General features: G+C 46.3%; 1 protein-coding gene across 2 annotated transcripts in view; it reads right to left on the reverse strand.

Moving 5' to 3' along the window:
- Window positions 1-14,482, reverse strand: part of RHCG (Rh family C glycoprotein) — a 384,997-nt gene that overhangs the window by 81,509 nt on the left and 289,006 nt on the right. For both annotated transcript variants that reach the window (XM_069222700.1, XM_069222699.1), the window contains exons 7-8: window positions 8,136-8,275; window positions 7,071-7,195 (exon numbers count right to left, since the gene is read on the reverse strand). In XM_069222700.1, the coding sequence (XP_069078801.1) occupies window positions 7,071-7,195; window positions 8,136-8,275 (265 nt within the window). The remainder of the gene's footprint in view (window positions 1-7,070; window positions 7,196-8,135; window positions 8,276-14,482) is intronic.

Below are 14,482 nucleotides of genomic sequence, written 5' to 3' on the forward strand. Positions count from 1 at the left end.
CGCCCGCCAGCCAAGGTCAGAATGAGGGCCATAATGTTTTTAAGAGTTACATCTAAAGAGTGTGAATTCCCAATGTGTTCTTATTTTTTGTGGTGCTTCAACTGTTGTCTCTCATTCTACTTGAGACCCCCTCATCTATTTTAAAGCTACATCATTCAGAATGCTGCAGCCCATTGTATACTTGGCGCTAGCAAATACGTGCATACCTTAGGGTCAGCCAAAGTCTTTACATTGACTCCCAATTTGCTTTTGCTTGTTTAAAGCATGGGTCCTGTGTCCCAAAACCATCAACCCCTCCTTAAGTCCACCCTCCCTACTTACATTAATTTGATCTCGTCTGAAGCTGGCCAAACAGACATGCACGCTTAGAAACTCTCCACCCGGCTGTATTTTACCTGCTGGCTGGAGACCATCGCAGTGGCCCACTACCTCCCTAAGCAGCACTTCTGCCCTCTCAGACCAATCGCGGAACATCTGCCCACTCAGGCCATTTGTGGCACTTCTTTCATGCTGTGTAACAGCATGAGAGAGGCATTGGGATTTGTTTGGGTGGGAAGAAGACAAGAGATGGCTGAAGCGGCAGAGCACGGAGGGGCAGGTACGTTTATTTTTTATTTTTTAATGTCCCCCACGCCCACTGCTCTGAACGCTGTCCCCCTCCCCACCCTCCACCCCTTCCTGACAGCAGCCATGACTGCTTAATGCATAGATAGTGTGCAGCAAACCAAATGTTATTAGTGCGTCTAGGAACTGGGTGGTACTGATCCCTGCAGCAGCAACTAATGTAAGAAATGGGGTTATTCATTGTGAATAACGTGAGTTTTGACACAGTCTCAGGGAATCCTTTAGAATGAAGAACAACCTCTTAATGGACCTCCTGAAAAACGTAAGAGAACTTTTGTCTGGCAATGTCTGGAGAGATGCTGTATACTGCAGTCCCCACAACACAGTCCAAACATGTTGTTTGCTCCTTTATCCATTCTGAGACACCATAAAAAGGCTGATATTCATTTGTGAGTGCCCCACAGCATTCCGGGGTGCTTCGGGAGAGGTTTTGCTTCATTCTAAAGTTCTCCCTGTGCTTTTGAACATGGATGTGGCAGTGAAAGGGCCTCTGTTATTCGGTCATGGAGCTGCAGTAGCAACTTAGTAAAATATAGGACGTCTCCATGGCACATGTTCAGTATTTAATGATTTATTAACAATGCTCATAATTCATAATGCAAAGTGCTATATTACAGTGAATGGTAGTGAATGTTGATACTATCCCCATTTATTTCAATGGTGGGCTATAACCTCTTTTCTGCTTTTACTAATGTGGCCATACTCTGTCAAAGTGAGTAGGCCTATCATATTGATAATGATGCCCCTTATGAATTTTTGAAGGTATAGGTGGGAAATATTATGGGGATCATTTTGACCTCTGCGGTCTTTTTTGAAGACCGCAGAGGGATCGCCGCGCGGAAGACCGCCAGTGGTGGCGGTTTGTCACTCGGCCTAATATGACCGTTGATAGCTCTCCGTCCTTTTACGGACGGAGAGCCGCCAACAGCCATACTGGCGGGCGGCGGGGAAGTGGAGGTTGCTCCACCTCCACCGCCACGCCAACAAAACACCACCCAGCGAATCACGTCCTGTGATTCACCGTGGCGGTGTTCTGTTGCAGGTGTGGTGTCTGCGGAGCTGCCCCCATGGCTCCCGTCCCCTCCCGGAGGATCGTCGGACCAGGTAAGTCGATCGTCCGTGAGGGGAGGGGGGTGGGGGGGTGTTGTGTGTTGTGTGGGTGCATGGGGGTGTGCATGTGTGTATGTAGAGGGGGTGTGTGAGTGCGTGTATGCTTGCGGGGGTGTTGTGTGTATGGGAATGAGTGCGTGTATGTCTGTGGGTATATCTGTATGGATGTGTGCGTGCATGTTTGAATGTGGGTGTGCGTGTCTGACTGTGTGTGGATGTAAGCATGAATGTCAGCGTGTGTGCGTGTAAGTGTGTAGGTGGTGCCTGCGTACGTGTCGTGTGGGTATGGGTGATGTGATGTTGGGGGTCAGGGTGGGGAGGGGGGCCCTGCCACCTTTGGGGGTGGTGGGGGGTGTAGGGGGGGAGTCGGGGTGGGGGTGGGGGGTGGGGGAGAACCCTATCAGTGCCAGGGAAGGAATTCCCTGGCACTAATAGTGCTTACCGCCATGGATTTCATGGCGGTTCAAACCGCTGGAAATCCACGGCGGTAAGCCGGGTCCAAATACCGCCGGCGGTATAGTGACGGCCGCCGGGCTGGAGACCCAGGTCTCCAGCCCAGCGGGCGGAATGGAGGACCAGCGGATGAACATGGCGGTAACCGCCATGGTCATAATTCCAAAAAGTATGAACGCCAGCCTGTTGGTGGTCTTACCGCCGGTTCGCCGCCTTCCACCAGGGTCATAATGACCCCCTATGTGTCTAAGATTCAGGGGTTCCTAGGGGTGTACCATGTTATGAGGGTGTCACCAGAGATATTTCCATCTGCCTGTCACATGCATTAATAATTTAATGCATAGTACTTAATAGTATGTGCGTAATAAAGTGGTGTTCCCTTTTAAAATAATAGCACTGGCTAGACAATAATGTATTGAGTGTTGTTGTTGTGTATCAGTGCACTGGGGTTACTAGCCCACACCTCCTCCACTGAGGAGGCCTTGATCTGTTTCTAAAATGGGCTACTAAAGGAAAGCAAAATCTGCAGATTTATTACGTTTAAAGGACTCCCATCTTTCACAACTAATAAGCCTGTTTTTTACAGATTTGTACATGTAAGCAGCAGGATATACATAATCGCTCACATGAACACTCAATACAATCAATTCAGTGATGTATTAAGGAGTAGTCATTGGCTCCAGTGCAAACAAGGAAAATGGGACCTCATCTCCCTGTTTGGTGTTGACACCTTAGGCCCTTGTTCCACTACACTTGATACACTAATAATAGTTATGCTCCTAAATCAAATTAATACCTTACCAAACTCTGGATGAATCCAGATTTCTTCTTCTACGGCTTTGTTTCTGAACTATTGTGCCAGAATATGATTGCCTATATACAGCCTGGTAAAAATATTGTGTCCTAAGTAATATTTACAAAAATATCACCCCATTGGAGTTAATAATAGATGTTAGATTATTGTAATGTTGAGCTCCATTGATGATGACTATTAAGAGGCTCAAGGCTAATAATGGGAGGTATATGCATTCTGCTCCAACATTCTAATTATTGTCTTTCTGTTTCTTCCTTTGTTATTTAGAACATTCTACCCTGATTGGGTGGATTGTTCTAGTAGACTAATAGCTCTTCATCCTCAGGCTATCCTGGTTGTACTTGCCTGTGGCTCCGCCATATAACTTGGGTTGAGGGTCTTAAACAACTGGTATTGCCCATTGGCAGTCAGAAATAAGGCTATAATTTATAGCCAATGGAGCAATAATATTGTAAATGATATATAGGAAACACGATTCTGCTAGATTTAAACTTTTCTTAATGATATTCTGATATAACCCATTTCTGCTTACTTTGCACTGGACTTCTGCACACCATGTTACTAAGGGCCAGATGTAGCAAAGGTTTTTACTGCAGGAGGCTGGCCTGGCTTGTAGTGGGTACCAAGGGGTACTTACACTCTGTACCAGGTCCAGTTATCCCTTATTAGTGTAGAAGAGGTGTTTCTAGCAGCTTAGGCTGATAGAAGGTAGCTATAGCAGAGCAGCTTAGGCTGAACTAGGAGACATGCAAAGCTCCTACTATACCACTGGTGTCATATGCACAATATCATAGGAAGACACAATACACAGATATACTAAAAATAAAGGTACTTTATTTTTATGACAATATGCCAAAAGTATCTCAGTGAGTACCCTCAGTATGAGGATGCCAAATATACACACAATAAATGTACACAATACCAAAACTATGCAGTAATAGCAAAAGGAAGTAATGCAAACAATGTAAGGTTACAGTAGATTGCAATAGGAGCACATAGGTATAGGGGCAACACAAACCATATACTCCAAAAGTGGAATGCGAACCACGAATGGACCCCAAACCTATGTGAGCTTGTAGAGGGTCACTGGCACTGTAAGAAAACAGTGAGGGTTAGAAAAATAGCCCACCCCAAGACCCTGAAAAGTAGGTGTAAAGTGCACCTGTATTCCCCAGAGAGCACAGAAGTCATGATAGGGGAATTCTGCAAGGAAGACTAACACCAGCAATGCAACCAAAGTGGATTTCCGGACCTGAGTACCTGTGAAACAAGGGGACCAAGTCCAAGAGTCGTGAAAATGTCGAGAGAGGGCAGATGCCCAGGAAATGCCAGCTGAGAGTGCAAAGAAGCTGCCACTGGATGGTAGAAGCTGTGGATTCTGCAAGAACGAAGAGGACTACGAACTTCCCCTTTGGAGGATGGATGTCCTACGTCGTGAAGAAGCTTGCAGAGGTGTTCCCATGCAGAAAGACTGCAAACAAGCCTTGCTAGCTGCAAGGGTTGCAGCTAGGGTTTTTGGACGCTGCTGTGGCCAAGGAGGGACCAGGATGTCGCAACTTGGATGAGGAGACAGAGGGGGCACCCAGCAAGTCAGGGAGCCCTCACAGAAGCAGGCATCACCCGCAGAAGTACCAGAACAGGCACTTGGAAGAGGAGTGAACCGGAGTCCACCCGAAGACACAAAAGGGAGTCCCACGACGCCGGAGGACAACTCAGAAGGTTGTGCACTGCAGGTTAGAGTGTCGGGGACCCAGGCTTGGCTGTGCACAAATGAAACCCTGGAAGAGTGCACAGGAGCCGGAGCAGCTGCAAATCACGTGGTACCCAGCAATGCAGTCTAGCGTGGGAAGGCAAGGACTTAGCTCCACCAAACTTGGACTGAAGAGTCACTGGACTGTGGGAGTCACTTGGACAGAGTTGCTGAGTTCCAGGGACCACGCTCGTTGTGCTGCGAGGGGACCCAGAGGACTGCTGATGGAGTCTTTTGTTGCCTGCGGTTGCAGGGGGAGGATTCCGTCATCCCACGGGTTATTTCTTCAGAGCTCCTGGTGCAGAAAGGAGGCAGGCTACCCCCAGAGCATGCACCACCAGGAAACAGTCGAGAAGGCGGCAGGATCAGCGATACAAGGTTGCAGTAGTCGTCTTTGCTACTTTGTTGCGGTTTTTCAGGCGTCCTGAGCAGTCAGCGGTCGATCCTTTGGCAGAAGGTTAAGAGAGAGATGCAGAGGGACTCGGATGAGCACTTGCATTCGTTATCTACAGAACTCCCCAAAGCAGAGACCCTAAATAGCCAGAATAGGAGGTTTGGCTACCTAGGAAGGAGGATAGGCTAGCAACACAGGTAAGAGCCTATCGAAAAGAGTCTCTGACGTCACCTGCTGGCAATGGCCACTCAGAGCAGTCCAGTGTGCCAGCAACACCTCTGTTTCCAAGATGGCAGAGGTCTGGAGCACACTGGAGGAGCTCTGGGCACCTCCCCTGGGAGGTGCAGGTCAGGGGAGTGGTCACTCCCCTTTCCTTTGTCCAGTTTCGCGCCAGAGCAGGGCTGGGGGATCCCTGAACCGGTGAAGACTGGCTTATGCAGAGATGGGCACCATCTGTGCCCATCAAAGCATTTCCAGAGGCTGGGCCCTGACACCTTTTTCCAAAGGTAGAGTGTGTAACACCCTCTCTCTGAGGAAGTCCTTTGTTCAGCCTTCCTGGGCCAGGCCTGGCTGGACCCCAGGAGGCCAGAAACCTGTCTGAGGGGTTGGCAGCAGCAGCAGCTGCAGTGAAACCCCGGGAAAGGCAGTTTGGCAGTACCCAAGTCTGTGCTAGAGACTCGGGGGATCATGTTATTGTCTCCCCAATGCCAGAATGGCATTGGGGTGACAATTCCATGATCTTAGACATGTTACATGGCCATGTTTGGAGTTACCATTGTGACGCTATACATAGGTAGTGACCTATGTATAGTGCACGTGTGAAATGGTGTCCCCTCACTCACAAAGTCCGGGGAATTTGCCCTGAAGGATGTGGGGGCACCTTGGCTAGTGCCAGGGTGTCCACACACTAAGTAACTTTGCACCCAACCTTCACCAGGTGAAGGTTAGACATATAGGTGACTTATAAGTTACTTAAGTGCAGTGGTTTATGGCTGTGAAATAACGTGGACGTTATTTCACTCAGGCTGCAGGGGCAGGCCTGTGTAAGAATTGTCAGAGCTCCCAATGGGTGGCAAAAGAAATTCTGCAGCCCACAGGGATCTGCTGGAACCACAATCCCCTGGGTACCTCAGTACCATATACTAGGGAATTATAAGGGTGTTCCAGAATGCCAAAGTGAATTGGTAAAATTGGTCACTAGTATGTTAGTGACAATTTGTAAAGTAAAGAGAGAGCATAACCACTGAGGTTCTGGTTAGCAGAGCCTCAGTGAGACAGTTAGGCATCACACAGGGAACACATACATATAGGCTACAAACTTATGAGCACTGGGGTCCTGGCTAACAGGGTCCCAGTGACACATAACAAACATACTGAAAACATAGGGTTTTCACTATGAGCACTGGGCCCTGGCTAGCAGGATCCCAGTGAGACAGTGAAAACACCCTGACATATACTCACAAACAGGCCAAAAGTGGGGGTAACAAGGCTAGAAAGAGGCTACTTACTCACATTTACCCATTCTGTGTCTATGGGAAAAAGTGTTCGTACATATGGCCCTAAATCTGAAACATCAATATTCTTTATAATAACATGCCTTTCTCCTGCACTGAATTGCAATGGCAAACCATCAGAAATCACACTCCTTAGTCAACATTATTTAATACGCAGCTTTATTCAGATGTTATTTTAGCTTATCTTATTAGACAGTTTTCATATGTTCGTATTCAAGAGCATTCCTGTCAAACAAGGTGGGAATCACAATACACAATGTGTTTACTGATCGTGCCTGGGCAGTTTATTTTACCTGACTGGTCACTTGCAAAGCTCATAGTTCTTTTAGGATTAAATGACCATTTCATAAACTCAGAAGACTTAATGCAATCGATTCCATAACGTGGTAATTTTGGCTGGAAGGAACTCACCTACAATTGTTCCACCAACGAATGCGAATGCAAGAGAAACAGCAATTCCAGCTGCTTGAAAGCCACCTTGTATACTGGATGATCGAACATATCCAAGTTCCTCATATCTAAACATCTTTATTAGCCTAGAAAAGTGGAAAAACAAACAAAACCTAGCACAATGGACTGTTTGATATACAGCGACATATGAAGACATACATGTTTCTGGTGCTGATTTCTAATGAATATCTATTATGGTGTAAAAGGGAGTATTACCATGACCCATTGATTTTGTCTCGAGCTCTTTGGTTGACTATATAACCCCAATTGTTTAGAAAGTTGGTTTTTGGTAAATTATTCAGGGGTATACTTTAGGAGATGCCCTCTCATATGAATCAATGGACTCCACCTCAACGCAGCTAACCCTTAAATTCTTGTCAATATGTCAATATGACATACAGAGGAGCACTTCCACTCTGCAAACTTCAGGCAGCGCAAAAGCTATGCATTTAGTAACGGAGAAAGTGTATCTATTCAGAGTGAGCAAGCGAGACACATGAAGCCCCTATCAACTCAAAATGAGTGAGTAGGCAAGTAAGGGAGTGAGTAATATGGCATTACCACAGAATGTTATCTCCCTTTAAGTTTGCAAACTGTAGGCATAGTCAAAATGATGAAATAACTAGAAAGTGAGTGAGCAGGCGACATGGCATAACGTGTATATGAAACCAGTTTAAATTTGCTAAGTGCAGGTAGAGCCGATTTAGTGAAATAATTGACGGGGGCAGCCTACTCTACTCAGGATGAGTGAGAAATCAAAGACTTACCAACTTTGACCATTGCACTGTTCATAGATGGTAGGGTCTTCAGCTTTACACCTGCTTTCTCTACACTACAATCTGCCTCGTCAGTATTAACTACTGCAATAGTTTGCATTAGAAAGTTAGTCTCAAGCACTCCTTTCTGTCATACAAAATGCCCTTTTCGTTGCTATCAGACTAAGTGAGGGCCTAGGAGAAGAGGAAGGAGGGAAAGTTCTCATCAGTCTGTTTGAGATACTTTGTTACAAAATAGATGTCGTCTTACCCTTCATCACCACCGTACACATCCGCCGTTGCTGCCGCTGCTGTCACTGCTCCCACAATTCCACCAATTAAGCCTGGCATGCCATGAAGATTGTGTATACCACAAGTGTCATGAAGCTTCAACTTTGATGACAGAAATGGCTAAAATAGAACAAATCAAGAATGAGCGCTTGAACGATGGAGACACACTGATATCTTAATCCCGGTGAACATCAAAAGGCACATTACTCTGAGTGCTCCATGGATACAGTAGGCATGTGTACCCATTTTCTGCTCCTCCAGGAAACTTTGCTATTACAGAGTGAAGGCAGATGCCTGCACATTTCCTTCCGTACTAAAGATGGCACCAGCTCTACATGTGCACCGGTGCAATGTCAAGTGGGTGATCCTTCATTTGCATGGGTCCTGGCTCCATGCAAATGAGGGAACTGTCTTTGCACATGCATTGTACTGTAAATGTTGTTGCAGAGGAAAGGGAGCTATCGGGAGCACACTGGTATTGCTCCTCCCATACATCCCCGTGCATGCTGGTTCAGTCACCCTATATGCCAACCCCCCAGATCATCTTTGGCCCTTGAAAGGCAGGTTGAATTATCCTCTGTAAAGGAAAGGTGGACTGGCTTCATTAATCAGCCGGTCCACCGTTCAATAATGTGTTACCCCCACAGCATAACTGCGATGGGGGCAACAGATTAATTATGACCCAGTCTGTGCTCAATGTACCAAGTTTACTTTGCCTTGATGCAGATCAGGGAAGTGCACCTTCTATAAAATACAGACCCAGGAGTCTTCCTAATTGTCTAGTATTCGAACATATGTTGACATTACATTGCCTTTTACAGTTGAGCAAATTTGAGGTGTAACTGTGTCCCTCAAAGCAGAATAACCACAGACCTTTGGGTAGCAGTGTTTTCCTGTTGTGAGACTGCTAATCGAGAAAGGAACTAAAGTAGATCATCTTCTTCTCTACTGGTATTCTAGTAACGGCAGCTCTCCTGCATGTCTCTGGCTCCCGAAAGTGCCGGTATTTCTAAGCTTCTCCCCACATGCTGAGAAGAGTCATAGGCATATCTCTAAATGTTCGAGGAAAATATAGTTTACTCTTCTTACCATGGTCCTCGAATCTTTGAGGAAAGTGTTTGTTTGTGAGCCTTACTGTACTAGCAGCAAATAGGGGGAGTAAAAACTACTGGCATGTCAGTCCACATAAATTAAATGGCTTTGCTGGACACCAGAACTATAGAAACTGAAGGGTATTAGCATGCAGAAGACCAGCAGTGTACTGTAATACAATACGTAGTTTTAATAGTGCACAACAGAAATAGCATAGCTAGAATACTGACTACCGCAATATCATCAAGATAGCTATGGATAGGTAAGTATAGCTTTATTTTTCTCAACTTCACATATACTTTGATGATATTTATCTCAAGGGCACGCAGATATGTAGTTAAGGACAGCAAATCTATTTTCTGTGATGAGTAGTACTTAGCAGAGGTGGTAGTTAACATTTCCAAATTCTGGTCCTCTAAGAAGGCCCCAACATCCCAAACTGTACAACTACCGAACCTACTCTTATGACTGTCTTTCTGAAATCAAGTTTTTGCTGGTGCTTCCTAAGAAGCAGACATACAGAACAAAGACAAAAGATGAATAAAATATGCTCAATGAGAGATTAAGGGGGTCATTATGAGTTTGGCGGATGGAAAAGGCCATCTGCCAAACTCCAGCGTTCAGGTTGCCGCCAGTGCGGCTGCCTTCCTGCGAGCCCCATTAGAATTGTCCTGCTGGCCAGTGGGAAACAGCCTACAACATTGATGTCGGCTCATAATTGAGCCAGTGGCAATGCTGCAGTGCGTAGGGTGCACCAGCACCTGTCGCGGAGTTCAACAGCGTGACGGAGCTGGCCATGGGGCCCCCTGCACTGGACATGCCAAGTGCATTGGCAGTGCAGGGGGCCCCCTGGTGCCCCCTGCACCCCATCTCTGCCAGCCTTTACATGGCAGTCCTACCGCCATTTAATGCTGGCAGAGAGGTGGGTCGTTGTTAGAAATGGGGTTTCTGGTTGGCTAGGGTATGCACCTAAGCCAGACAAAACCGACCCACTCTAGTCAGGGCAATGGCGTTACACGTCCAAGATAATCCCTTCTCACCCCCTTGGTAGCTTGACACGAGCAGTCAGCCCTATCCCTGAGGCAATGTATAAAGCATTTGACCATCACACACAACACACGTGACACACTATTCCTACCACAAAGGAAACACACCACCAAGTTATATAAACATAAACTGTGTTGTACACAACATATTTATTAGACCAAGCACAGCATGTCAGTAATACCCTGCTGCTCAAGCAGTTGTTAGAAAGTTACACAATAGTTACCCTGCAGAACCAGCAGTAGTCACACATAACACACAGGTTACTTCTTATTCTGTAACATAAACAGTAGTCAGGAATCACATTACAAAAGAAATGCACTTGTCATTAAAGTATCATGAATGCCTATACCAAGAGCTTTATAAAACACATGGCAAGTCATAAAACATATCAGCATGTCATGCCCATAAAAGGAACATCAGCAAACATATATGAAACCCCCCATAAAAGTAGGCTGGTTAACATAAAACCATTAATTTCCATACAGGGAACATAAGAAATATGTATGTCCTTTAGAAAGTACCTGTTTTTAAGATGCAAGACACTTCCAGTGCCATGAAGGGAACAACGGGGGCCCCCGGTGCTCCATAGTGCTAAACGGCGGACTCGCTGTAATTTCGGGGAGGGTGGTGGCATGCACCCCTTCCGGTTTATGTAATGGGCCCCTCCTGGGGCCTGCGATCTCTGCCCCCCACGGACCTCAACTGGCCTTTCAGAGGGGGGGCCAAAGCCAACAAACAACAAGTGGGGCCACAGATGGGGGGCCTCACCCAACTCTCGCAAGGGCTCCCAAAACACAAGGGAGGACTATGCCGGGCGGGGAGCCTCCGGCGAGGCTTCCACCCCGCCCGTGTCCTGTGAAGGCAATTTGGGGCTCTGTTGGAGCAGGAGAAGCCTCTGATGAGCATTCCTTCCCCCCTGCCTGCCCACAACAACAAAGGGGGCTCAGGTGGGGCAGGGGAGCCTCAGATGAGGCTTCCTTCACCCGTCAGGCTCCCAAATGTAGGCTGCGGCCCGCCTGGGCCATAAAAGACAGCAGGCACCAGAGTGGGTGCCTACTTGTGCCCCAGGGGTGCTCCTCAGAGCGCGCTTTGCTGGGGTCCCAGAAACAGCACATCACTTGCGCTTACATAAAACCACCTAGATTGCAACAGTGATTTTTTTTATCAACAACAGCAACGCGCCTATGAGCTCCAGGGGCAGTTTGGGCAGACAGCCACACGCTTTTAGAGCATGAAGTAAATAAAAAGGAAAGTGCTTTCATGGTGTTTTAGGTCAATTGAGCCACGCGCTCTCAAGGTGCTATAGGGGAAACAAAGCACTCTTCAGGCTTGATGCGGTTGCAGGTGTCAGGGGCCACGGCACTCTGCCCCTGCAGGACAAAAGTCAAAGATAAAGGAGCACAGGTGGCAGGGCCCAGCAGCAGGCCAGCGCAAGGGGGATGCAGGCAGATGGCAGTCTCTCCTAGTGACCCTTCAAAAAAAGGAGGGGATGGGAGGATTTATGGTCCAGTGTATATCCTCCAAAGAACTTGATAATAAAATATGATACACTGTTCCAAAAGAATAGGGAGAGGAAGTAAAGGAGTCCTGATCATCAGGAGCAAGAGTCCTCACACACCGTACTTGGTGTCATGCTTCATCATCGGACAGCTCCTCGTCAGACCGGCGCTGCAATGTCTGACGGGCTCCCCCCTAAAAAGGGGGGGCTCTTTGCCGGAGATCTTTTGTTTTTGCCGATGATGCCGCGGAGCCAAGTATGGGTCCGTGGGGAAGGAAAGTACAGGAATAAAGGATAAGATTGGCTCAGGACCCTCACTAAGTGATTTATTCTTTGATGTTGGGAAATGGCCAAGATTAAAAGAATGGCAAGGGAGTGAAAATTGAGATAATGCTCAGACACTCACACAAGAAAATTCAAAGCAGGAAGTCGGTAATTATCCGAAATTCCTTAATATGTGGTCGACATGTTTCGCGTCTTGATATGGTCTCAGCAGGATCCTACGACGCTTCTTCAGGACCTATTAAATAATTGGACTTCTTCAATCGAAACCCAAGTGAAAAAAGAAAAAATTATATATAGACTCCTGCAATCTATCGTTTACAGTCAAAACGTAGTCAGTCACTTACTAGGATAGAACAAGACTGGCTTTTTCCTATCAGTCACCCTAAATACAAAAAGGAACAGAGGTTAAAAATATATAATCTCTTCATTGAACATGAAAGAATAATCCAATCAAGTCAGTGGAAAAATAGTGACAAACTGTGCAACACATCGTGATGGGGTGGGAGGTAGCAACCCATGCTGGTAGTATATTGGTTGGGCTTACCATCTCCACTAGAGAAAGGGCTTCATGGGATCACGTAGGCCTGATGCCCAATACACAAACAATCTGGTCAAGGTAAAACAGAGACATGTAACAGGGAGAGCATTCAAAATGAGTAACAAAATAAACAGCAAGGAGTCTGATCCTCAACAGTCAATCAAACGCCTTCAACGGTACCACAATGTATGTCAGAAAGACTTAATAATGCAGTCAGATCAAAAAAGAGAACCTAATAGTACATACTAATATGTGCAATGAAACACCATTCATTTCATAATAGAACACATCAGTGGTAGAGACAAACGCACTAGATTCGCGATGTCTATACATATAATTCAATTCATAGTGACATTTAAGCACGTGCTCATAAATAGTGAAATAGACATGTGCAGGGATTGGAGTTTGAACAGATAATCGGTCTCTCCCCCTTATACATTAAAATGCTCAATGAAACATCAGTCATTCCCACATGGAAAAGCATCAACAGTAGAGACAACAGCACCGGATTCTCGGTGTCTGTGCATGTGGTCCGTTTAATGGTCACAAGTAAGCAAGTGCTCATAAGTATTGAAATGGTCACGTGCGGGGCTTGGAATATTCAACAGGTTATGAATACCTTTCCTTTGTTATCGAAGAAGGCCGGGTAATTAGTTAAAAAGATCGAGATTAACAGTCTCTGAACAGATCATTTTCTTTAGTGACAGAGACACACACACACAGGTAACTAGTGGAGGAGACACTCGACCTCCCCTAAAGGAACCGGTATCTAAATTCAATAGAATGGCATTATGGTCAAACATATCCATAAGGACGTGCAGGTACTCACTTGTGTGCGTATCGGTGTCAGGCGCAGCACCTACCCTCAGGCTCCGTTCCCGAATGAGGCGGAAGCCGAGTGCTCCAAGGGTATAAATAACACGCGAGAAGTGCGCGCAAGCGTCAATTACTCAATTGGTTGCTTGGCAACTTCTCCCTCCGAACGAGGCGCGATAGGGACAAGAAACAGGTAAAAATAAAAAAGGGACTATCAAAACACGTCACCAGAGAGGGAATAACATGGCGGCCATCTTAGGCTAGTGTGCATTGTAAGAGAAATGAGTGTATAGACCACTCAGGGACAGCATAAACGACTCACAATGCCCCCATCTGATACAGTAACTTGCTCATTGGCCAACTCGCTACCAAGGGGAGCACTTAATTAAATTATAGAGAGTATAGAGGGGTGTAACCAGCTCCCGTAGGAGATGTTACCACTGAAGCCCAAAGTGTAATCATAAGAGAGTACAATAGTCTGTATCTTTTAGATTGTAAGTAGATAATCAGTCAGCTGATGATTGTTTATATTGACAGGTTGAACCAGGGAATATCATCATTCAACCCTTGGCGATGGGTGTTAAGCCTGTAAACCCAGCGCTGTTCAAGTTCAAAAAGTGGACGTGTACCTTCTGAGGTGCTGGTCTGTAAAACAACCCACCACATATCATCTGGTGTGTGGTTGGACTCAATGTAATGGATGCTGAGTTTAGTTGTGACTCTGCCGCAGCGGATGTTGCTGCGGTGTTCATTTATTCTTGTTTTCACTGCTCGTGTGGTCATACCTACATATCGAAGATTACATGGGCAGGTGATCAAATAGACACAATTGCGAGTATTGCAATTGGTATGTTTCATCAGTCGCCAAGTTAGTATAGGTTCGAAATCTAGGGTGTCTGTCCGTTTAGTGAGGGAGCATACATTGCAAGACCCACATGGAAAGTGACCCTTGACTGGTGGGAGATCCCATAGAGACCTTTGGCTGGACGAGACCGTATTGAGTCTCGGTCGAGTGTGTACTAACATATCTTTAACGTTGGAGGTCCTCTTA

This window comes from Pleurodeles waltl, chromosome 3_1 (genome assembly GCF_031143425.1).
Source record: "Pleurodeles waltl isolate 20211129_DDA chromosome 3_1, aPleWal1.hap1.20221129, whole genome shotgun sequence".
Classification (NCBI taxonomy): domain Eukaryota; kingdom Metazoa; phylum Chordata; class Amphibia; order Caudata; family Salamandridae; genus Pleurodeles; species Pleurodeles waltl.